A 25525-nucleotide genomic window follows, 5' to 3' on the forward strand; every position below is an offset into this window, starting at 1 on the left:
TAGACAGAAATACGAGCAACAAAGGCAGAAACCAGGTAAAAGAAAGAAAGCACCTTTCACAAATAAGACGGCGGTGCAAGTCACTTTCCCGGCGTCATTGACCACCAGGCAAGTGTAATTATCTGAATCAGTGGGTTTCACTGAATGGAGTTCAATGAAACTTGAAGTTGACTCTTTCTTGATAAAACATGAGCCTCCGGTAAACATTTCTTTCTCCCCTTTAAACCACTTAATGGTGAAAGGGGATGTACCAGTAAAAGCACTGTGTAAGACCACAGTGGATCCTGGAATTACCTCCTCGGAATCAGGTTTCGTTATAAAGACAGGAGGCTCTGTTTTTATTGGAAGAGAAAAAAATATATTGAATATTATTATTATATAGAGTACTATAAATACTTCCATACTTTTAAATACTTAAAAAAAATATATATTATTTTTGATTTGTAAAAATTATTAAACGCTAAAAAAGAGGGCATGAGGGTTTTTCAAACCTTTAACAAATAAAGCTCCACTGTTTTCTTTGCTTCCAGCTGTATTTGTTGCACGACAAGTATATAATCCAGCATCAGTCTGTTGTAATTCAAAGATTTCCAAAGTAGCAGTGTTTTCCTTGACACTCATTTCATACTTTGCACTGGCTTTGATTTCAATCTCATCTTTGTACCATGAAATAGTGATGGGTTGCGATCCAGAAACCTTGCATTCCATGTGGACATTGGTGCCAACATTCCCATCAGTTTTTTTAAGATTTTTTATGAAGGAAGGTGGAATAATTCGATCTGTTCAACAAGAAGAAAATTAAGTACCTTCTCATCACCACAAATCTATGACCAAATAATTCAAGGAAATATTAACAAGCAAAGGAAATCCAGAACCAACCCAGGACAGTGACAGAACATGTGCACTGGTCTTTTCCAACACGATTTGCCACTTCCAAGGTGTATTCACAACTGTCTCCTTTTTCTGCCGTAAGAATTTTCAAAATGGCCACGTAATCCTTAAAAGTCATCTTATACTTCCGACTGGCTGTCACCTCCTTTCCGTCTCGGAACCACTTCACTTTGAGTTCTGGGCTTCCAGACAGAGTACACTCTAAACTTACTGGTTCCCCTGCAGTCACACTAATGGATTCTGTTTTTTCCACAATTCTTGCTGGTTCTAAAATGGAATTAAGTAGCTTTAGACCTGACATAATAAGACTGTGGATAAAATGCGCTGCAAGTTTTAAAATATCAACAAACCTTGAACAGACACAGTAGCTTCACACTGCTGTTTGCCAGCATCGTTTTCTGCTTGGCAAATGTATTTGCCACTATGGTTGATGTTTACAGTTTTGATAGCCAGAACTGCAACATTATTCTCAAATGTAATTATGACATTAGGATCATCATCAGTTAAAATTTCAGAATCTCTCATCCATTTGACTGTGATTGGAGATGAACCTTTAAGAGTTCCCTGAAGTCTAACAGAATTTCCCAAAATAGCTGAAGTATTTTCTATCTTCTTGGAGAATGATGGGGGTTCTAGACATAAAAGAATAGCAATTCTTAATATGCATATAGAGAATGCAAACACATATTCATACATGAAAATCTTTGATAGCTGAATCTTACTAACCTTTTAATTTACCACTTGATTTGCAGGAGATTTTACCAACATCATTTGATACAAAGCACTGATAATCCCCAATATCTGCACTTTCAAATGAATAAATCTCCAAAATCACTTTAGAATCATTAGAGATTATGTTATGCTTTTTGTCAGAAGAAATCGGTTTCTTATTTTTGCACCAGGTCACCTCAAATGGAGCTGTGCCAGTTACTTCACATTCAAATACAGCTGTAGTTCCCTTAACTACTTCTACCATCTGCAATTCTTTTTTGAAGGAAGGAGGTTCTGAGAAACAAAAAAGACAACTCAATTGCATCCACATTTGATTTAAAGATTCTTTTAAATCAAAATGAGAATTAAGAGTAGCATTGCTACACACCTTTTACAGTTAAAACAGCGCTGCAGCTTTCACAGCCAGCATCATTTAACACTTCACATGTATAATTTCCACTATCTGTCACAATAAGATCTAAGATCTCTAGGACTGCTTGGCCATCCTTGAAGCTCATCTTGTGTTTCTCTCCGGGGCTGATTTCTTTGTCATTCATGAACCATGTTACATGTAGCTCTGGCGAGCCTTTAACAGTGCATTGCATTCGCCCCGTTATGCCCTGTTTCCAGAGGATTTTGGGTTCCAGTCTCTTAAGAAAGGTTGGGGATTCTAACAAGAAGTATTAGAAAATGGTCATAATGCCATACGCAGTCATTTTCAGTTGAGAAATCATGATCCAGTGTCAAGAAATAAAGATATTCCAAAAAAGATGAGACCAAAAGACTCATCATCATGTTTCAAAGATGATTAAAGGCAGCCAAAAAAGCATCCATATATATTTATTTTCTATTACTATACCACTATTTCTAATGTTTCACACATCAAAGATTTAAGAGTTATTCTCCGGTTGTGCAGACCTGCTGCTTCACAAATTCTGCACAAACACAGAAAATTAACTTTCAGTCTTACCTTGAACGCTTACTGTGGAAGAGCAGCTATCACTGCCAGCATCATTTGCAGCTGTACAGCTGTATTTCCCACTGTCTTTAAGCTTCGTATTAGAAATTTCAAGAGTGGCGACTTTGTCCTCAAAAGTAATTTTAAGATCCATGGAGTGATGCAGCTTCTTGCCATCCCTAGTCCAGGTGATGACCACTCCAGTATCTTCATCTACCTGACATTCAAGTCGCAATGGCTTCCCCAGAGCTACTGATGTTGATGTAAAGGTCTTTACAAAATGAGGCTTGTCTATTACCCTTAGTTCTGTGCAACACATGTCAGTTCCAACAACATTTGAGGCTTTACATTGGTAAGTCCCTTGATCAGAGAGAGCAAGTTTCACTATTTCAAGAGTGTGTCGGTTCTTCTCAGCAGAAATTTGGTAGTTTCCTCCCGAAGAGATAGCAACATTGTCTTTTTGCCAAACAATATTCATTGGAGATGAACCAGTAACTACACACTGGATTCTTGCTTGTTTTCCCACATATGAAGTCACTGGATCTGGCTTAGTAATAAAGACTGGTGGGAAAACTTCTACAAAAATTACAAAAAAATATATATTAAATATACCGGCTACATACAACACAAGGGCATAACATGTTAAGACTACATGACTACACTGTTAAAGGTTGCCAGACAAATTCATATTCCTGTAAATAATAATAACCACTCATATTCAATAACAATCACGGAAACAAATAAAACACCATTCATTCCACTTACCAGCTACACTCAGAGAAGCTGAACAGCTATCACTGCCATATTTGTTTGTAGCTTTGCAGGTGTATTCACCACTGTCGGCTTTAGTTGGACTCAAAAGCTCCATGGAGGAGGACAGGTGATGGCTGATGATCCTGCACTTGTCACTCTCTCTCATCTCACTGCCAGACTTGTACCACTTGAATTTTACATTGGGTGCCTCTTCAATCTCACATTCAAATCTGGCACGACTGCCGACGCTGATCTCCAGAGGTTGGATTTTGTGCCGAAAAACAGGTGATACTGTGTTGCAGAAGACGGGCGATTGGGCAGAAAGGGGGAAGGAAAAACAAATTAGCACAGCTGGCAATAATTCGGTTACATTCATTTTAATGATCGGCTGGAACGATGATGACAGGATGGCAAACACTAGTAATCCAGGGAGTGACTGAAAAGAAACGGTGGAAAGGTTAAATGGAAGAAAGCATCAATTCAGTGAAAGCCATGGGAAAATGTGATGTCCAAAAACATGCAATGTTTGTGGCGGTGCACAGTACACAATGCACAATACGCAGTATGAAAGGTTTAAAGTGATGATTTTTCAAGGAAAAAATGTGAGTGGCTAAAAATTAAATTTTGAAGTTTATTTTCACATAGATATGGCAGTGATACTGCAGTAAATCTTATTCACCATTAGTTATTAACATGTAGGCAAAGTAAACATTATGCATACACAATATACATGTGATGCAGAAAAACCAATTCAGCATGAAAAAGGATGCTTGAAAAGGGACCCCAAGACTGAATCTTAAAATTATGGAAATTTAAGAAACTTTGTCATTAGTAATAACATGGATTTTAATATTTAATGCTGCACTGAAAAAAATGTAAAAATTGTCAGGCTTATCCCTGATATCCAACCTCTTAAGAATACTGTGAGTTTTGATGATGTCGAGCTCTTGCCAGCCTTGTTCACAGCTTCACAGACATATTCTCCTTGATGCTTCTCCTTGATAACCTTGTCAATTACTAGTGTGTAATTATCATTGTCCTTATAACACTTGAACTCTTTACCAGATTCAACCAATTGTCCATTGCAATACCAGTTAACATTTGTAACAGATGTTACAATCACAGTGAAACTGACCATACTATGCTCCTCTACTTCAATGTTCTCTAGAAATGTTTCTATAACTGGAACGTCTTTTGTAATTCTTATGGGGCTTTCTGCTACAACAGCGTGTTTCAAAAACTCCCCTCCATATTTTTCTATTGATTGGTCTACTGGTATTTGTGCCAGTGATACATCAGTGGATTGATGAGCTTTGACAGTTTGAAAAGAGGCATGAGACTGAGTCTTCAGTGCAGCAGACTGGGGTTTGGCTGCTGAAATGTCCCCAACCATTTCAGAAAATCTAACAGTTTCTACCAAAGAAGACAGCATTTCTTTGGAAGACATGCTGCTGACCCTCAGTCTTAGTGGCTTATCTATCTCCTTTATTTCAGGTTCTTCAGAGGTCAGGGTTGATTTATCATGATAGATCATAGAGTATAAAGTTGATTGAAGCTCATTTCTTAGATCAGCAGTCTGGGGATAATCACCATCAAATGCAACAGTAATTTCCAAAGGTGTGCTGCTTGTTGTGATAAGGTATGTGAACATTGCATATTTGGGTGCGTTGAGCATTTTAACTTCCTTTACCTCTACAACTTCCAAACTATTCACAACTTCAGCTAACAGCAATGGCTTTTCACATGCTACTGCAGACTGCAATGCATGTTTTAGCTGATGCTTTATGTTCAAGTTGAATGATTTTGAAGTAGGAATAATAAAGGTAAGCTCTTTTGGTAATGCTGTACTTTCCTGGGTCTCATGTACGGTAAGCACTTCCTTAGACTGTTTTGTACTACAAGCTTTGTTTGTCTCTGATTTATTTATTTCCTGAGATACTTCTCCAATTATTTCTTGTGTTTCTGCCATTATTACAGATTTTCTAACTGACTGTCCTTCCTGAATTTTGACAGCAAAATCTTGTTCGGCCGCTTCCAAAGCAACGCTACGTTCAGTTGAGATTGCTTTCTCCTCTATGTTAACTGGTTCAAAAGGAATGCAAGGCTCAACGTTTGCTTCACAGCTAAATTTCTCTACTACATTCAAAGTATTTGTGTGTCCCTCCTCTAAAGATTGACTGTCTTCTATGGTCATTAGGTGCATTAAGGCCCACTGATCCTCTTTCTGAACTAATGCACGCTGCTGTTTCACAACTGTGGTGAATGGGGTCTCCTTAGGCAGTTCCACTGGCTTTGAAATCACCTGGAGAATATTTTGAGGCTTTGGTTCCATTTTAAGTACAGAGCAAACCCCAGTTACTGACCCATCTATGTTTGTAGAATAGTCTGCTGTTAGCTTCCTTTTCTCTTCAATGCTTACTGCTTGTCCACGGACTCTCTCCTGTCTCTGTAATGCAATTTGTTCCTCAGGCTTTTCAACTGTAAGTATTTCCTCTTTAGCAAAAGCACACTCTGGGTGAACAGACTGAAGATGAAAAGGAGTAAGTGATTCTTTTGTAGGCTGAATGGAATATTGAATTTCCTTTGAAGAAAACTGTGATGACAGATCACAAGTAACTGAATTCTGTTCATTAGTAGTAACTGTATGCAACAGGATAGGCTGTTTTGTAATATCTGTTTGTTCAGCTATTGGTTTCTCACAAATAATTCTGCCATCAGAGGGTAATGTACTCTGGTCTCTTATAACTTGTAAATGCATGATTTCTCTTTCTTCTTTTTGAGACTGCACAGTAAGTGTTTTTTCTAAATCTGGTAACTGTTTCATTTGCTCGGCCTGGAGAATCTGCTTCTCTTCAGATACCAAACTTGACTTAAGAATGGCATCTTTACAAGGCACTGCTTTTGTTTCTGTCAGTCTATGCATGTCAAATTTGTCCTCTTTTGATAACAAATGCTTAGTTTCAGAGACAGATGCTAGAACTGGCTTGAATATTTCTTTTCCAGTCGAGGATTGCGTAGAAGCCTCAGAGATAGACCACTCTGTATAATGTGCTTCAGACAGTTTCTGCTTTTCTGTCGCCAAAGCAGAATATAGTATTTTCACACCTTCTTTGACTCGGTAGCTTTGTTGAAACTCTGGCTTTGAAATAAGTTCCGATTGCTCATCTACAATTGGTAACCTGGTTTCCACTTGATGACTGCTAACAACTTGTTTTTGCTCAGGAGCTGCCTGTATCTGTTCTCTTCTTTTATTACCCATAAGCTCTGCTTCTATGCTATTTAAAGGGGTAATTTTTTCAGTAACTGCAGACATGATATTTGTGTGTTGTTCCTGAGCCATCTTTAGTTCTATGATGACAGGGCTTTGAATGTGATCATAGTGTTGTTCTATAAATCCTTGGCTCTCCTGCACTGCAGAGGTGAAAGTGGGCATGTTGAGCTGCCTCACAGGAGCCACTGTCGAGGAAGGAGGCTGAGTGGGAGCCACAAACACTCTCTCTTCCAATTTGTGTGACTGAAGCAGGGCAGCTTGTCGGGTGATCTGCTCTCTTTGAAGATTAGCAGCAGATGCATTCATCTCATGCAAGGCGTCTACCTGTTCGCTGATTACTGTCTGTTTATCTTCTGTACCAATTGTGTAAAGCATCTTATCTCCTGATTGCAGGCAGGCTCTGGCTTCCCCTGGTAGGTTCACTGTATACAGACGGGATTCAGTGGCTTCTTCGGTCATCGATACTTTGTAACCTTTCTGCGTCTGAAAAATGCTGTGTTCTTCATTGTAAGTTTGGGTTGTGTGGCTAACAATCAGTTCTGCACTGCAGGAGGCATCCCCAAAAGGATTAGATGCTTGGCATGTATAAAGGCCACTGTCCTCCATCTGAATGCCATGCAGATGTAAGTATCCAAAACCATCTGGGTTTTTCTGAATTGTATAATGACTACTAGGTTGAATTTGACAGTTGCCTTTAAACCATTTAACTTCTATAAGTGGTTCCCCAGTCACATTATACTGAAATTGAGCTTCACCTCCTTCAATGCACTGAAGACTTACAATGGGTAAAATAAAACGAGGAGGTGGTTTTTGGAGTATTTTCCTCCTCTCCTCAATGTGTACATGCAGGAACGTACTACAAGTTGAGTGGCCATAACTGTTAATTGCTGTACAAGAGTACTGCCCTTTATGTTCCACCTTTACCTGAGAGATAATTAAAGTGTACTCATCTTTCTCTTGAACAAATTCATAGACTGAAGAAGATGTGATCATTTGCCCATTGTGAAACCATTGAACCGTAGGTTTTGGAAAAGCAGACACTGTGACAGTAAACTTAGCCGTATCTCCAACAGTAACATTTGTTGGCATAAATCTGGTAACAAAAACAGGCTTTTCTTTTTTATTTCCTAATTCTACAGGATCAAATCTGGACTCTGGTTTGAGTTCAAGTGTTTCGGTTTTTTCAGTTAAATGTAGGCTGCTGCTGTAGGATTCTTGTTTTTCTTCATTTGTGAAGGTCAAGCTAGAGAAAGCTGAATGAAAATAATATGTTTAAGTTTTACTAAAAATATCCATTCAGACACATAAGTGCTGAAATGAAGCGCTTTCCAAAATGACATTAACTTATTTTGTGAGTAATTCACTCATTACAGAATCATAAAACAACATCATCAGGATACATATCTAAATGCAATCGAATTTCACACAACATTCAAAGGACATCACAATTCATATTTATAATAGTATATATTGTGATCACAATAAATCATACAAATAACTTGTACAGAAGAATAAATTAATTTAGAAATATATATTGCACTCAGATCAAGACTGTGTGGCTTATTATACATTTTTTTTCAATAATTACATCTATTACAACTATAGATACAGTGCAGTGAAGGTTGTCTGCTTTTAAGGGTATTCTTCAACCAATTATCATGAGTTGTTTGAATTTTTTTAACTACTATTGATTTACTGATTTATCCATCATTTTCTTATCACATTAAAAGACAGTAAAAATGTCAGCTGCACATGCAGGCAGCCAACATCGAACACTGGTTTTGCAGAGAAAGTAGCCTGCTACAGCACAAGATAAGCAGCTAGACAGGTCAACATTCATGGACTTTAGGCAGATCAGTCACAGTAAATGCATCCTGTTTTATCTTAAAATACTGTCATTTGCATTGTTACAATATGAAACCTCTGAAATATATAGTACTCTGCATCATTGTTTTCACAGTACACGCTAATTCTCCGTCACCTAGAAACTGAGAGCTATCTGAAGTCAGAAAGGACCATCAGTTACAAGAAATTAGGTGCATAAAAAATGCAGTGCGAATGAATTTTACCTGTGGCTTCTTGTGTGGCCTTTGGTTCTATCTCCTCTCCCATATTCAGGACTGCTAAAAAAAAACACACATATGTTGCAATGCAGCACGGAGCATTTACTTGATGTTTCGCCGAAGAATTGGATAGTTTTTCTGCTGTCTTGACAAAACGATTGACAGCAACCTGTCTAGATTCATATATTTTACATTTCGGTCAACCTAGCCTGGGGACTTGGTGAAAACTGAAAATGTGTTATATATTAATAAAAAAATATTCTTTGTGTTATACATAATGAACATAAATATGAGGGAAAGACGTGTCATGTTTATTGTGTTACACAGAAATAATATCCATGGTATGAGTTCTACATTTAAAATGTCTGTGATCCTGTCTAACGTTAAAATCCACTTTATAGGATGTTGCTCCTTCACCTCAGCAGTGCCGTAACAGCAGATGTAACCTAAAATGCTTCACCTGTCGACTCGTTAAAATACTTCCTTCCATAAATCAACAAATGGCTTCTGGGAACACTTTTCATTTCTGCACAACAGTCCCTGCTCTTAGCAGATTTCCTTCTATTAATAATTAAAACTTTTGCATATTATAATTTGTTAGACAAGTTTCCCCACGTATTTTGTGTGAGGGCTTCCTGGTTTCTTTCATATTGAAGGGTGAGTGAAAGTCTTGCCTTCCATGTTTACAAAAAAAATCCTTTCCATTATGAATTCCCAGCAACTGGATTTTAATATGTGTAGTTTTTCTCATCTTTGATTTCAGTAATACGAAAGGGAAGTTTAATGAAGAAATCCTACATTCACCATCTGTTGATTATGGCAGTGAGTGACATGAGGTTTCATGAAACATGATGAAATTTTAAAAAAAACTTGCAGGCATAAAAAAGTATTCCCAGGTGGGATTACGATGAGAATGAATTATCATATTAAAATGTAAAAGCCTTTTTTATTTAGAAAAAAAAAACCTAATGTCAGAGTAATACAATTTAATTGCAAGATTCAAATGATTCACAAAAACCAATGCAAATAAAACCAAACATACAGCATCGTGCTTCGAACTAAATGATTAAAAACTCACCATCAACAGACAAGACTGCAGAGCACGATACCATTCCAGCTGGGTTTCTCGCCACACAACTGTACTCTCCCTTATCCTCAAGGAAAACTCGAGTAATCTCCAACTGACACTTATCATCAAACTGAGACATTCTGAAGATGTCAGATTGTGAGATCTCCCTGTCTTTGTGGTACCAGATGATCTGTAAATCTAAGGTAGCAAAGACAATTAAGACACTGTTCCAATACTTAAACAATTAACCTGTTATTTAGCAGTAGTAACTAATATAGGTAATTCCGGTATCAGTTTACAATAAGGCTCCCTTTTGCCATTTGTAAATGGTAGTAACTCATTGATAAAAAGAAAATTGTGCTATAAATTGTCTATTAATAGTTTACAAAGTGTTACAACCTAATTAATAACCAGATTATAAAGCATTCATGAACCCTTTATGTGGGTAGCCTTATTGTAAAGTGGCATCGCAATTTCTTATAAACACTAAGTAAAAAAATGTAGTACCTTCACCAGAGACACGGCACTGAAACTGAGCAGATTCTCCTACACTGACAGAGGTGTTGCAAATTGGAGAAATGATAACAGGGGGCGGCAATGGAGATCCAGTATCAGGGGAAATCACTTCAGGGACTAAAAAGATATATTTATCATCAGACTCAATAAATACATTTTCTGATCACAATATTACCAATCACTGCACGTATGTTTATAATAGTGCTGCAAAAAAAGGATTATTTTTATAATCAATTAATCTATTACTTGGGCCGAAACACAGGGTTTAAAGAAAAGTGCAAAAGTGTTATTTTTAAGTCGCAATTGCAATAAAAACTTTACACAGTACAGAGAACCTCTAATTAAAGTGACAAACTCCAGTGGTAAATTTTGTCCAGTGTGGGGTTGGTAGCCTATTTTAGAGAAATGCAGTATATCGTATTACCGTAACCCCACCCAACCGTATTACTGTAACGCCACCCAAACCACTTAAACACTCTTCATAGATGTTAACCTATTTTCTACACTGCTTGTATGTTTTATGATGAAAGTAATACACCACACTTGTACATCATTTTGGGCAAAAGTGTTAAAACTATGTAAATGTAAATATTAGCATACATATATGAACTTATTCTGGTCACTTTAATGATCATTTTAAATTATTAATATGTGTAGCAGCAACTCTTACCCTCAACGATAAGATCAGCCGTGCTGGTAGCCTCTCCACACTCATTTTTGGCCTCAAACCTGTAGACAGCAGCATCCTCTGGGAAGGCCTCAATGAGGAGGAGTTTGTACTCATTACCATCTTGCAAAAATTTGCACTTGAACCCAGGAGACAGAACCTGGGAGTTCTTGTACCAAAAGATCTTTGGACGAGGAATTCCTGTCACCACCACAGAGAAGCAAGCCGGCTTCCCAGCCTCAACACACAGAGGCTGCATATGCTGAATTATTTGAGGAGGTTCGGGAACTGAATGGAAAACAGAATATGACAGAGTATGAGGAGAAAAAAGCAAAATATGTTTGTTTTGTACATTTTCATTTTAAAACTGTAAGAAACTGTCATTGATTAAACTGTACTACTCACTGTTGACATTGAGTGTAACCACACTTCTGTTTCTGCCAGCAATAAATGTATACTCTCCAGCATCACTGTGACAGGTCTCTGAGATGGTCAAACGATGGACTTTTCTAATAACAACATAGTTGAACCTGTCTTCAACAGAAAACTTGATCTCGACCCCATTCCTCAGCCAGCATCCTTCAACATCATCCTCGTTCACTTCAAACTCAAATGCAGCTTTGTGTTTCTCAACAACCTAAAAATATTCAAGAAATTTTTCAGCAAGGAAAAATTACAATTTTGATGTGTTGTAATGTTATAATGTGTTAAATATGCCAAATAAATATTTACAGTAATTTCCTTCTCCATTGTCTCTGTGATCCGGACATCACGACCCTCCACGGTGAGTTGAGCTTTGCAAGTGCTTGAACCAGCAACTACACAATACTCTCCAGCATCAGATAAACAAACATTTTGAATTATCAGTCGATGCACATATTTCTCACTGGAAACCTTGTATCTGGGGGCAAAAATTTAAGAATTAACAAAATTTTTTAAATAAAAAAATGTATAACACATTCTGAAGCAGACCAAGTATTCTAAATACACGTAAAAGATTTTTCACAACTATATACAGTGCTGTGCAAAAGACTTAAGCAAAGAAAATGTTTAAGTCATTTTCCTGGGTAGTATGCCTATATTTCCTCAGGAAAAAAAACACAATTTAACATTAGGATATATACAAATGAACAGTAACAATACTAAAAAAACAAGAAATGGGAATGGGATTCCAAAACTCAGTAACTTTCACCAAAGAAAAAGAATTAAATAAAAACAGTGATCCAGTGACCATTAATGCAGTTATATGCATTTTTAATACGAAATAATGACAAATCATTAATAAATTATATCATATAGCTTCAACCGAATGTGCTGAGCCTGGAAACTTGTCGGTTTCTGAGAGTCAAGAGCAGTGATGGCCAAAATGACGTTTTATGAACCATTTGCTGTATTGTCTGACCCCAGTAGATGGTGCTCATGGTTTACTGTTTTAGAACAGAGAGCACCATCAAGCAAAGAGTTGGGACTGGTGAGCCATAGCCACCATGCGACTGGGCATGAACACAGCACGAATCCAACGGATTACAGTATGCGGTGGGGCACTGAAGGCAACATGGCTGTAGACTTTTCACATTAGTGTAAATATGTGCAAGCATGATTATAAATATATGTTTATTAATTCACGTATTTATGGAGTAATGCGGTTTGCAATCAATAATACAACCAAATTTTTCAAGTGCTGGGACACATGGTGGTTCATTTGTTATCACTGAAGCCTCACAATTTTAGCATCAATTCTCAACCCAAGCTCCATGTATATGGAGTTTGCCCATTCCATTCATGTTTGCATGGTTTTCTTCCCACTGCTTAAAGACACACCTAAATGAACTCTATGATCTATCTGGAGAAACTAATTCAACCATCTAGATCACATCATCGGAGGGGGGCTCGAAGCCTGATAAGCCTAGAGTTGCGACACAACAGTTCTACCCATTGAGTCACCATTCCATCTCTAGAAGTACCAATGATATGAATTCAATTAACACTGTATACATGTACTACATTGCAGTGGTGATAAGAAGGACATTAACCGTGTAGAGAATAAAGTGGTGGAATATATTATATAGTAAACGATGTACTGAAGAAGAAAAAATTGATACAACTACCTCAAACGTTGCCTCAATGGCAGGGCCATTGTTTTGTTTTGTTTGTTTATTTGAAGGATAAAAAACCAACTCCCATTATATATTTATATATATAAATATAATATATAAATGGTGCACCACTGTGCACCATTTATAATACAAAGATCACATGGCAGGTATCAATCTCGTAATTGACAGCACATTTTAAATCTATATACTGACATAAACTAATTACAAAGACTCAAAAACAAGTCAACATACCGTTCAGATTTGTCCAGTTCCAGTCCATCTTTCATCCAAATTACTTGCACATTAGGTTCTGAGACTTCACATTCAAATACAGCTTTCTTCTTTTCAGTTATTTTAATATCTTTGATGAACTTTGTAAACTGAATCACACGAGCTGAAACAAAACATAGTATGTAACATTTAGAAAATAACTTACAAATTACTCCAGAGATATTACGAAGCATCAGAAGTGCACTTACCGTCAACATATAAATTAGCTGATGTTGATGCAGATCCAGCAACAAATTTATATTCTCCACCATCTCCAAAGTGTACATTCCGGATGGTCAGAGAGTGAGTAAGCTGTTTTGAACGAATCTGGCATCTTTCTGTAGAACGAATCTCTACATCATTCTTCAGCCATTTGTAAGAAATTCCCTCATAGTTCAAATTCACTTCGAAAGTGATTGTGTCTTTCTCCTGAGCATTAAGGTCTTTCAGCATTGATGTGATCAAAATAGCTGATGAAACAGAAAAAGTTCAGTGAGCATTAATTAGTACATAATAGAGGTGTAAAGATGCATTGTGATGATGAGGTGGCATCTATCCGTAGCGTGAGAATCAACGCTTGGGTGTAAAATAACCATACGTAGAGTTCCAGGTTACATGCTGTTGCGTTTACATGCTGCAGGTGGACGCACTAAATATCACTAAGTAGCAGTATGTAGCAGTGAAACACACACATGAAAGTTCATTAATATCCATAAAGAAAGTCTACCAGATGATCTTTCTGCTATGGCGCTTTTGGGAAGTGCCTCTGTTTTATAGCACAAAAAGTAGTACTTTTTGCAAGCTAGCATTGGTCAAGACCCTGAGGTAGTTAACTACCTAGCTACCTTAGAGATACATAACATGTTCGATAACATATTGTTTCAGCCAATATTCATTAAAAATCAAAATATCGGTCCAACGTATCAATCTTGGCCAATACCGGTGGGTTATTTTTAAACTTCATCAATATTCAAAGTCAGCAGTATCCAAGCTAAAGATATGAGGACTAAAATAATTGAGATGACTGCACTGAATGATCAGGCAGTTTCTGTAGTGCAGGAGGGATTTAGTCGACTGTACAAGAGGTCTCAAAGTACCAGCTTCCAACATGTTTATAATTCATTATTAAATTAATCCCACTGAAGAATCTGCCAATTTTCACAGTATGTGTGCCCAGGGCTGCCAACTTAGGTCAGCTGGCTGGAGAAAGATTTTCAATTCGAAACAAGTCTGCTTACATAAGAAAAGGCATTTACATGTATGTAACACAGTTTTGCTGGCTTTTAAATAGTCTGTAGGGTTCGCAAACTACCCCAAAACTTTTGGATTAGCTAAATTGACGTTTATAATAGAATAATATAGGTTTTCCATAAGAAAGCATGAGTGTCATACCAGATGCAAGCTTGGCATGTTTCACTAACAATTTGCACCCTTAATAAAGAAGTTTTGAATGAAGTAAAAGAGCAGAAGCATAAAAAGTCTTACGATTGACAGTCAAAGTGGCAGAAACCCTGTCATTTCCACAGATGAAGGTATATTCTGCAGAATCATCTCTACTGGTGTTCATTATTTTGAGCTGGTGGAGCTTCCCCTGGACGACAATCCTGAACTTCTCAGTCATCTCAATCTCAACTCCATTTTTCAACCAAGTAGATGGTACATTGAAGTGTGAGACTTCACATTCAAAGGTGGCCACTTGGGTTTCAGGTACCTCAACATTCTTCATTGTTTTTGTAATTTGTAAAGCTAGAAATATAATTAACAACAAAAACATTTAACTTTAATAAATATAAACGGTAGTATTTGTACATTTCATACATAGACTTCATATGATAGAGAAAAAAAAGCAAAGTATTCTGAAAGAGATCTTACATTCTACAAATAATGATGCACTGCATTGTAAATGTCCGACTATAGCAGTGTATTCTCCAGCGTCGTGTGTGTCCACATTTTGAATGATCAGCTTGTGAGCCTTCCTCTCAGAGAGAATCTTGCAGTTTTCACTTGGCTTAAGCTCAGCATTGTTCAACATCCATTTTACTGGGATGTTGTCATGGGACAGACTTAGCTCAAAGGAAGCTGTAGCATTGTGAACAGAGGTCATATCTTTTGGTTTCTTCATAATCTTTATTGCTGTAAACACAGAATAAAAATATTTCAATAAAAACATGCAATATGGTGGTACAGTGGTTAGCACTGTTGCCTCACACCTCTGCGACTCGGGTTCGAGTCTCCGCCTGGGTCACATGTGTGTGGAGTTTGTATGTTCTCCCTACATTGTCGTGGGGTTTCTTCCAGGTACTCCGGATTCCTCCCACAGTCCAAAAACATGCTAATTGGAGTTGCTAAATTGCCCATAGGAGTGCATGTGTGTGTGAATGGTGTGTGAGTGTGCCCTGTGATGGGCTGGCCCCCCATCCTGGGTTGTTCCCTGCCTCGTGCCCATTGCTTCCGGGATAGGCTCTGGACCCCCCGCGACCCAGTAGGATAAGCGGCTTGGAAAATGGATGTATGGATGGATGGATATGCAACATATGATACAAATACACATATTGCATACAATGATTCAAAGGATCCTCATAATGTATATATATTCAACTTACTTTCCACATTTAATCTGGCATTTGCTGACAGCTTTCCAAGCTTGAACGCATAAACAGATTCATCTTGTGCTATGCAGTTCTTGATCTTGAGTGTGTGAACCATGCCATCTACTTGGATCTCAAATTTATCACTGGGGGTAATCTCCACGCCATTCTTGATCCACTGAGCACCCTTCACATGCTCTAGTGTAAGTTCAAGACTGAAAACTGCATCTTGGGTCTCAATGACAGTCTGGTTTTTTAATGTCTTCTTAATTTTCACAGCTTTTGAATACAATATTAATTACAGTCAGAGCACTTACATAATCTTTAATTTAATGATAATGGAGTAGAAAAGAATCCATTAAAATAATATTTAATAAAACTGATCTAAAAATAAATGATGTTACCTTCAACTTTCAAGTTTGCTGTTGTCTTGGAGTTTGCCACCTGGTAAGTGTATTCCCCAATGTCTTGAGGCCTACTGATAACGATGATAATCTTCCTAATAGCCCCAAAATCTTTGCTTTTGATGTTGTTGCTGAACTGTAAAAGTTTGCCATCCTTTAACCATTTCCCCTCAATGCTGGGGTTCGCTACCTCACACTCCATCTCAGCAGTCTGTGACTCTGCTACAGTGACATCTTGGAGAGGCCGTTTAATTGCACCACCTGAAAAGGTTTTTTTTATGATTATTTAATTTGAATTAAGTATGGATATCAGGCAATGTTTGATAACAAGGAGCTAAAGTCAGGTGACAAGAACATTCATCCATTTCAGCTGTGCCCTATAACTAATCATTAATAAGCTTAAATTCTTTTTTGGTCAGTCCCCCATACCCATTTGAAGAACATTCCATGCTCCATTCTTCTCTTTTCTTGTGTTTCTCCTCATGTTGATGACATAATGGCTGTCTTTTGTTTCCATTTCACACCACCATTTTTGCTAAACCTTCCCTCCCATTTATACCACCTACGCCTATGTTCTCTTCCCTAAACAGCCCGGAACAAATCTTGCAAATATTAAAGCACAAAGATACTAAGAATGTCTAAGAATGAACAAATATAAATTATTAGGCCAATACTTAAAATATTATTGAAATATTATTAGCGAAAGTGACCTACCATCTTACTAAAATGTCTAAGATTTACTGTGCCTAGAGTCATTCATCAGTGCTTTCAGGTATATCTATGATTACATGTTGGTTACAAAAGATAGACATACCTGACACCCTAAGTTTTGCGCTAGAAGTCGTTTCACCAGTGGCAAATGTGTACTGCCCCTCCTCATCTTTCATGGTGTTTATGACAGTCAGAATGTAACGCTTGCCCTTAGCCTCCATCTTGTATTTGGCATCAGGTCTGAGAGGCTGATTTTTGAAGCTCCATACTGGATCAATACCAGGGTGAGATAACTCCACCTCAAAAGTAACGTTCTGGGTTTCTGGGCATATTTGGTCTTCCATATGCTTTACAATGTGAATCCCTTAAAAATGGCAAGTGCAAAATTCACATTCACCAGAGATGTCACTAACAGATTTTATGTTGTATACTACATGACTTGTAAAAATGCTTACGTTCAATCGTCATATTGCAACTGGACTCAGCTTTTCCAACAACAAGCTTGTAGCATCCTTCATCAGAGGCAAAGGTTCTGTCGAAGACCAAACGTTGTTTGTACCCCTTGGCTACAAACTGAACCCTCTCACTAGGCATCATCAGTTTGTCATTGTGGTACCACTTCACTGAACTGATATCAGCAGATGATATTTTAGCTTCAAGCACAGCTTTAGTGGACTCAACCGAGGTTACATCTTTTAGAGGGGTCAAAATACTAATGGCTAAAGGGAAAAAAAAATTGTTTAAATGTTTACATACATAAAAAATCAAATGCTTAAAATCAAAGAGGTAAAACAACTGAATGTATTTCTGAAACACACACATTACCACACACCCACACTTACTCTGAACTGTCAACTTTCCAGAAGTTGTTAAGTAATGAGCTGGAACAAAAAAGGAGAAGATCCCAGCATCGCTCCCCTGGGCATCTTCAATAAGAAGCCTGTGGGTGAGTTTGTCAGTCACCATATGTATGCGGTCAGTGGCCAAGATGGCTTGACCATTCCTCATCCATTTGCCTTCAACGTTTTCCTGAGAGAACTTAACCTCCATTTGGGCTATGTCACCTTCACAAATGGTCAGGTCTGCAAGACCTTGCACCAGAGTCACTGAGCGTACTACATCGGGGAAAAAAAAAAGAAATTTCTATTGCATGCCCAACGTTGGTTGACATTCTGAATAGTATAATGCATTCAGTATATTTTCTACTAGTCCCTGATCGCACAAGCACTCCTACGTATATCATATTTTAGATGCATAACCGTATAAACACTAACATTTCATCTTCAAGGAAGCAGTTGTCTTTAGGTCACCAACAAGAAAGCTGTATTTCCCCTGGTCCTCCTTTCTGACATCTTTGACAAAAAGAGAGTGACGCCCACGGCGGAAAGAGATTATATATTTGTTGCTTGGGGTGATCTCTTTATCCTCAAAGTACCAAGTACCCTCAGCATCTTCACGAGACACTTCACACTCAAACTCTCCAGAGTAGGTCTCAGGAACTTCTATATTCTCCAATTCTGCAAGTATTACCAATGGGGCGCCTGAGCAGAAAAGGAAGATCATTTACAATATAATTGTTAACTTATTCAGGGTAAGGACCATTTCATTTCATGTGTATCTTGAGAGAATAATGATGACTTACCCTCCACAGTAAGTCTGGCAGTAGTTCTGATATGGTCATCATCCACGAGACAACAACTGTAGTCTGCGATGTCCTTCATTTCGATTATCATTACAGAGAGGAAGTGGACCTTTCTGTCTGAGTGCATTCTGTATTTGTCTCCAGAAAAAATCTCAACATTGTTCTTCAACCATTTAACTTTTACAAAAGGTTCACTGGTTTCACACTCAAATGTCACCATGGTGTCCTTCTCTTTAGCATTGGCATCGTCAAGTTCTTGAGTAAAGGAAACTATTTGCTTGACTGAAACAAATGAAATATTACAGGAAAAAATAGCATATGTATTAAATTGTACAAACAAAATAACTTAACCTATTAGTACTATTGCAAATAATTAATAAATCACCTTGAACCAACAGAAATGCGTGACTTGAAGCTTCTCCAGCAACATTGACAGCTTTGACCATAATGCTAGCAGAATCTTCAATTGAGATGTCTCTGATTACTAATTCACATAAATTATCTTCAGGCCAGTACCAGTAAATACGGTCTGACTTCTCTAGAAGAATGCCATTTTTGAACCACTGGCATTCTGGGTCAGGTTTGCCTACCACTCTGACACGGAAATGAACTTCATCAGTTGGGAAAACAGACTGGCTCTGGATTCGTTCCAAGATCTTAGGAGCTTCCATGCTGGGTGAAAGTTCTATTCTCTCTGGTTTAATTGTTGGAACAGTCACTTTGCCTCTTTCCTCTTCCATCTTCTTCTCCTCCTCAGTAACTTCTTTGATCCAGTGTAGAAGTTCCTCTTTCTTCTTCCTTAGCATGTCCTCATAGGACTCATCTTTCCTTCGAGACTTGAGCTCTACAGCAGTTATTGCTTCATAGTAACCCTCTTCCGTTCGGCGTTTAAATTTACTTCTCAGTTCCTCTGACTCTTCTGAAGATATCTCATGAACAACTCGTTCAGCCTTTTTCAGTTTAACTATCTCTTTCGGCTGGGTTGTGTCAGCAGGTTTGTCTACTTTTTGAACTTCAAAAGACACTCTACCACGATCTGGCGAAATGCCAGATTCGGGAGCCTTTATCTCAGGAGCACGCCGCAGGATGGACCTAAAGTCCTCTCTCTGCTGGATTTCAAATTTCACACAATGTTCAGTCACACTTTCTGGGTTTTCTGCTATAACTTTTACCTCTCCAGAATCATAAGATTTACAATCAGTAATTTCAAGGTAATAAATACCATCATAACGAAGCCTGAACCTCTTACTCTTTCGGATAAGCTGTCCATTTAGGTACCAGTTGACCTTAGGTGTGGGGTAACCAGTCACTCGGCAGCGGAATCTGGCTGTGTCACCTTCTAGGACCCGTACAGGCTGAGGAAGCAGCACAATCTCAGGTTTAGTTTTCTCAAATACTTCTTCTGCTGTCACTCCTGCAAGGGCACCTTCATGTGCCATGCGTTCCATCTCCTCAATTCTTTGTATTCCCTTCCTACCCTCAGGCAACTGAGTTTCTTCCACAAGGCCTTTCTCATCCTTCACAATTAGGGTAGCAGAAGTCTGGTCAACTCCAAACTTATTTGTTGCCCTGCAGGTGACAACACCACTATCTCGTGAGTAAGCAACTTCATAATCAAGACTACAATAGCCAAATTCATTAATCATACGCAGCCTATTTGCAGCCTCCAGGGGTTTGCCATCATGCAACCATTCAACCACCATTGTGGGGTCACCAATAGGTGTCAACCTGCATTCGAAATGCACTGGACCAAAACGCTTTAGCCTGACAGATGTGACTTTCTTCTTGAAATGTGGTTTCTGCTGTTTCTCCTTATCATACAGGTCACCTTCTTCCCACTGTTCTTGACCATAGCGAAGATGCAGGGGCTCCAACTCTGGAGCTGCAATCTCCTTTGCCTTATATGTTCCTTTTGGGATGATGAGCTTCCTCTCTGGCTCTGGTTCAGGAAATTCTAACTCTACATTGACTCTGCAACGAGTGGTATCTCTTCCAGCCTTGTTGATAGCTGTAGCTGTGTACCAGGCACTGTCAGTACCAGTAGCTGAAGAAATCTTCAAATGAGCTTCTCTCTTAGTGCCCTCAATCCTGTAATTAACATTGAAATTAAGTAACACAAAATATTAGTGACTATTGGCTTTATCTACACTAAATATAGATTAAATCCATCTTCTAACTAATCATTTTGGTCAGTGAACCTATGCCACACAGAATATCAAACATAGCTGAGTATACCTGGCATACAAAACCATCAAAGGGCATAGTCACATACTATTAGAAAACCAATTCCTCTAAGTCAGTGCTTCCCAATCCAGTCCTTGGAAACCCATAGTAGTCTATGTTTTTGATCCCTTCCAGCTCCTGGGGAGGGAGCAAAAATGTGGACTGTCTGGCAGGGAGCTCGGAGGGAGAAAAAACATGGACCAGCTGTGGGTATCCAAGGACCGGATGGGGAAACAACGCTCTAAGTGCATGTGTTTGGACTATGGTAAGAAAGCGCAGAGGAAACCCACACAACATGGAAAGAGGAAGGTTCAAACACCATACCATAAAAGTGCATGAAAAATGTGGCCCACAGTAACATAATCTGTGAAGTATGGAAAATATTGTCCAAAAATCATTGCCACTTACCTGATATGAGGATGCTTTTGTGGGGAAATAATGTCACTGTTTTTCAACCAGACAATGTCTGGAAGAGGATTTCCAATAGCTCTGACAGCTAACTCAACCAAAGTTCCTTCCTTAACACTAATGTTTTTTAACTTCTCAATAAATTTAGGTTTCACCAAGTTTTCCTTTGCTGTAAAAGCCAATGCAAAATAGCACAGAGAGAGAGGGGGAGAGAGAGAAAGAAATGACAACTAAATTTGTCTTCAATTTTAAAATTATACACCCAGGACCCTACATAATTAATATAAAAAAATTAACAGAAGACATATCATACCATCAACAGTCAGAGTCATGGACACAGATGTTTTTCCAGCTCTGTTCTGAGCTACAACAGTCCACTCTCCAGAGTCATGAGGCATAGCTGGGACAATAATTAACGACTGAGTTCCATCTTCCTTTACCGCTATCTTATGGTTGTAGTCATTGATTATTTGTTGCCCTAAAACAATAAACAAATATATATTAACTAGCGCAAGTTCTCAATGAAGCCTCAGGTCTACCTGTTGATTACATAAATATATGTTTGACAATTCTGTTAAACGGTCGCTCACCATTATGGAACCAGAAAGTCTCAGGCATGGGTCTGCCAACAACTTTCACATCAAATCTGGCTGTCTCTCCTTCGGAACACTTCAAAGAGTAGGGCTTCACAAGAAACACAGGCCTGTACAGTCTTTCCAACAGGCTCTCGTCTGTCTCATCTAGTCTTCGTGTGGGAGAGCGGCCAGAAAAACGTCCAGGAGATCGGCTCAAAGAACGAGGGGAAGTAGAACTAAGATAACGCACAATGAGAGTGATCAATAAATCATTGGCAAAGTAAATAAATTGAAATATCCTCACAAGTACTTAACAGCAAAATAAATATTAAGTTGGACAATAACAGGAAGACTAATGTGAAATACATATAAATAAATTGGTTTGAAAGGTATGAATAACCCAACCGTTTTTAAATAAAATATCAGTAAAACAGAGATAGAACTGACCTGATTCTGCTGATTGCATCTGGTTGAGGATAATATGGCTGAGCTCCAGCTGTGGTTGCAAGCTCTACGTATAATTTGCCTGAACTGACAGAATTTCCTTTTATGTTACTCGCAAGGGCAGTATAGACACCTTCATCTTCTGTCAATAGAACAGGAATTCGGAGACTAGCTCTCCCATCCTGCAGAACCTCCAACTGATATCGGCCACCATGCTTGATGCGCATGCCATCTTTGTACCAGGCAATCTTTAAGATGGAAAAAGAAATGAACTAGCTTACATCGGTGAATGCAACTTGACAGCAAATAAGGAATTAATCTTCTCTTCTAATTCATTCTTTATTTGGCATTTTAGGAAGGTTAAGTCACAAGTGACCCAAACGTAGTTGTCCATTTTTAAATTACCTTAGGAAGTGGATTTCCTCCTACTCTGCAGTGGAAAGTAGCCCCCATTCCCTCCAAAACCCTGTAGCTCTTCACTGGGGTGTAGAAGGTTGGTGCTACAGCTTCATGTTCAGATATATTCATAATAATGTCTTCCCCATCTTCATTCACCAACTCCTGGTAACTAATTCTAACAATGTAAAACTCAATCTCAAGAATAACTCTTTCCTCATAAGCAGAGATTTGGAGTTCCTGTAACGACATGTGCAATGGTTTTACAACAGTACAATTGTTTTTTAATTTATTCCTATAAAATGGATTTAGGAAAGCACTTCTTTACACAGCGTGTAGTTAGAGTATGGAATAGTCTCCCTGATAGTATAGTGCAAACTAAAACCATGGGTGCCTTTAAATCAGAGCTAGATGAGATTTTAACTCTGAGCTATTAGTTAAGTTCTCCCCAAACAAGCCAAATGGTATCCTCTCATTTGTAATTTTCTTATGTTCTTATATTCTTATCAATATCCAGTAATTGCAACTTTTTATTTCAGCACCTGCTCTGTTATAAAAGCCTTCATTGTTTGCATCTGTTGGGCCATCCTCTTCTGCATAAGAATCTCTCCTTTTTCATGTTCACTAATAATCACTGGAGGGACATCTGCCACTTTGGGTTCTTGCACCATTGTGGTCATTTCGGTTTTGAATGCAATTTCCTGCATCTTCATGTAGGCTTCATATTCCACTAGAAAATAGATCATGCAAAGTGTTTATGTGGACAACAACAAAATTTAAGAAACATATTTTGCAGAACTATGAACAGTTGCCCAATATAACTGGCTTAAAAGAGCTAATAACTTTAATACTTTTATAATCTGAGCTTACTGCATGGATATGTTGTAGTATATCTTAGTAATACTGACCTTCCTCGAGCAATGTAGTAGATGCTGAAGCCTCTCCTAACTGATTCCTGGCAAAGATGGTGTATTCTCCTGCATCGTCGGCGAATGCCATGGAGATCTCAAGCTTGCACTCTCCACTTTCCTTGTTGTAGACCACTTTGTATCTGAAGGAAGGTAAATGTAAATATTGTTAGGTATAAATTAATTATATACATTTAATATTGCTAAAGTGCTGCTGATACGAATATTACCTATATCCAGTAGTAAGGGGAACTCCAGCCTTCTTCCAATAAATATGAGGCTTGGGACTACCACCAATCTGACACTCAAAGATGACACTCCCACCTTCCAATAACTTCTGCACGATTGGTTTCTTTACAAAGAATGGTGCCACAGCCTCTGCAGTGGTACTCAGCTCTAAAATTTCTTCTTTTCCTTCAACTGGCCAGCTAAGAGCAAATAATTATAGTAACAATGCATTATATTTATTGTTAACACTACTCCGCAACCATGCTGCATCTCAGAACAGTCTTATTAAATACATGTCACTCACGGTTTCTCCTTTCCATTTACAGAAACATGAGCAGCAGGGAAAGTATCCTTGCTATCAATTTCTTCTGATACTGAGAAAGAAAACCACACACAACATGAATAACCATAAACCTAGGTTACAACATCAACAAGAAAAAAATACTTGTCTTCATTTTACCCTTCACAAGTAGGTAGCAGGAGGTGCTGATGGTCCCAGTCTGATTGGTAGCTGTGCAAGTAAAACGACCACTGTCCTCTGCAAAAGCTTCACGGATAACCAAACGAGCGTATCCATTCTCATAAGTGATTTGGAAATCAACAGAGCTCTCAAGCCTGTAGTCTTCTCTAAACCACATAATTGTTGGGGTTGGATGACCTGATATCTGGCACTCCAAAGTCACAGATTCTCCTTCAGTGACAGTTACATTTTTCAAACCCTGAGAATGGCAAAGAGATACACTTTGCTGGTTTGTTCATTAATATAAAAAAAGACTTTTATGTTTTGCTGACATTTATAGTATAAAAAATACTTACAACGACAAGGGTAGGAGGAGTCATGGCCTCCTGTGCAGGTATGGTAATTGTTGAAGCCTCAACAGCCTACAAAAGATGTATACTATTGTCAACAATGCACAGTATAAGCAATCACTGTGTCTAAGGCTGACACAAAAACATTGATGGAAGAGAAAGAAAGGTGAATGGGTAAGAAATTCCTGAGAAGCACACACTGGTGCAGCAAAATTAAGGTAAAAACAGGATTGGGGGGGGGGGGTATTTACAGTCATGGAGTTCACAAAAAGGGGATTACAACCTGTACCACAAACCTGTTTCTCCCACTGTTCATATATCTGCTCCATGCCCCCTGTAAAAGAAGTGCCTATCTCTGTCTGTGAGAGAGTGCCAAGATGCATTTGAAATCTTTCACTGGTATCTTTAAAAGGTGTTGGGGTTGGCTCTTGCTTTGCTTTCATCTCCACAATCTTATGAGATGGAGGCTTGACAGGTCTGATGATCTTTTGAGCAGCAGAAGTAGAAGATAGCTCTTTCTGCAGTGAAGCAATAGCAGAACCTGCTATCGAAACCTAATCAAGAAGAATAAATAAAATCAAAACAAACTGTCACTAAACCAAGGAATCTGAACTTTACAATCAACCAAATAAACAGACCTGAGGCTTCATTGAGAACCTGTACCTACAATATGGCACTCGATTAGTTGCGGATATACAAGCCTCATATACTTGTCAATTATTCTTTGATTATTTTATAAGCAAGTTCACATGGCTGCTAATAGTGAAATATGGTACATGCATAAAATCTTTGGTTTATGACCTTTTGAATAAAGGATTTGTCATGTGTTTTATATGGCTACTAAACTTACCATAAAGGTAAAAAAAATAGTTTAACAATTCGCAAAAGAATCCCATGACCCTGTTCATGATGTGCAACTGGAA

The 25525-nt window shown here is 38.2% G+C and overlaps 1 protein-coding gene across 1 annotated transcript in view; it reads right to left on the reverse strand.

Annotated features, from left to right (window-relative positions):
* ttn.2 (titin, tandem duplicate 2) overlaps window positions 1–25525 on the reverse strand; it is a 176931-nt gene that overhangs the window by 133728 nt on the left and 17678 nt on the right. Inside the window, exons 10-48 of the mRNA XM_048979907.1 lie at window positions 24899–25156; window positions 24609–24674; window positions 24253–24511; window positions 24097–24166; window positions 23795–23992; window positions 23565–23707; window positions 23199–23386; window positions 22666–22896; window positions 22264–22508; window positions 21832–22052; window positions 21555–21719; window positions 21242–21410; window positions 18996–20698; window positions 18611–18892; window positions 18243–18509; window positions 17811–18083; window positions 17424–17687; window positions 17072–17332; window positions 16258–16518; window positions 15869–16132; window positions 15138–15398; window positions 14751–15011; window positions 13475–13735; window positions 13248–13389; window positions 11632–11800; window positions 11305–11536; window positions 10903–11187; window positions 10224–10349; window positions 9726–9914; window positions 8654–8707; window positions 4223–7837; window positions 3326–3604; window positions 2573–3136; window positions 1991–2272; window positions 1618–1896; window positions 1242–1523; window positions 880–1158; window positions 492–779; window positions 54–332 (exon numbers count right to left, since the gene is read on the reverse strand). Coding sequence (XP_048835864.1) covers window positions 54–332; window positions 492–779; window positions 880–1158; window positions 1242–1523; window positions 1618–1896; window positions 1991–2272; window positions 2573–3136; window positions 3326–3604; window positions 4223–7837; window positions 8654–8707; window positions 9726–9914; window positions 10224–10349; window positions 10903–11187; window positions 11305–11536; window positions 11632–11800; window positions 13248–13389; window positions 13475–13735; window positions 14751–15011; window positions 15138–15398; window positions 15869–16132; window positions 16258–16518; window positions 17072–17332; window positions 17424–17687; window positions 17811–18083; window positions 18243–18509; window positions 18611–18892; window positions 18996–20698; window positions 21242–21410; window positions 21555–21719; window positions 21832–22052; window positions 22264–22508; window positions 22666–22896; window positions 23199–23386; window positions 23565–23707; window positions 23795–23992; window positions 24097–24166; window positions 24253–24511; window positions 24609–24674; window positions 24899–25156 — 13915 coding nt within the window. The remainder of the gene's footprint in view (window positions 1–53; window positions 333–491; window positions 780–879; window positions 1159–1241; window positions 1524–1617; window positions 1897–1990; window positions 2273–2572; window positions 3137–3325; window positions 3605–4222; window positions 7838–8653; window positions 8708–9725; window positions 9915–10223; window positions 10350–10902; window positions 11188–11304; window positions 11537–11631; window positions 11801–13247; window positions 13390–13474; window positions 13736–14750; window positions 15012–15137; window positions 15399–15868; window positions 16133–16257; window positions 16519–17071; window positions 17333–17423; window positions 17688–17810; window positions 18084–18242; window positions 18510–18610; window positions 18893–18995; window positions 20699–21241; window positions 21411–21554; window positions 21720–21831; window positions 22053–22263; window positions 22509–22665; window positions 22897–23198; window positions 23387–23564; window positions 23708–23794; window positions 23993–24096; window positions 24167–24252; window positions 24512–24608; window positions 24675–24898; window positions 25157–25525) is intronic.

The sequence above is a fragment of the Brienomyrus brachyistius genome, chromosome 16, assembly GCF_023856365.1.
Source record: "Brienomyrus brachyistius isolate T26 chromosome 16, BBRACH_0.4, whole genome shotgun sequence".
Classification (NCBI taxonomy): Eukaryota; Metazoa; Chordata; class Actinopteri; order Osteoglossiformes; family Mormyridae; genus Brienomyrus; species Brienomyrus brachyistius.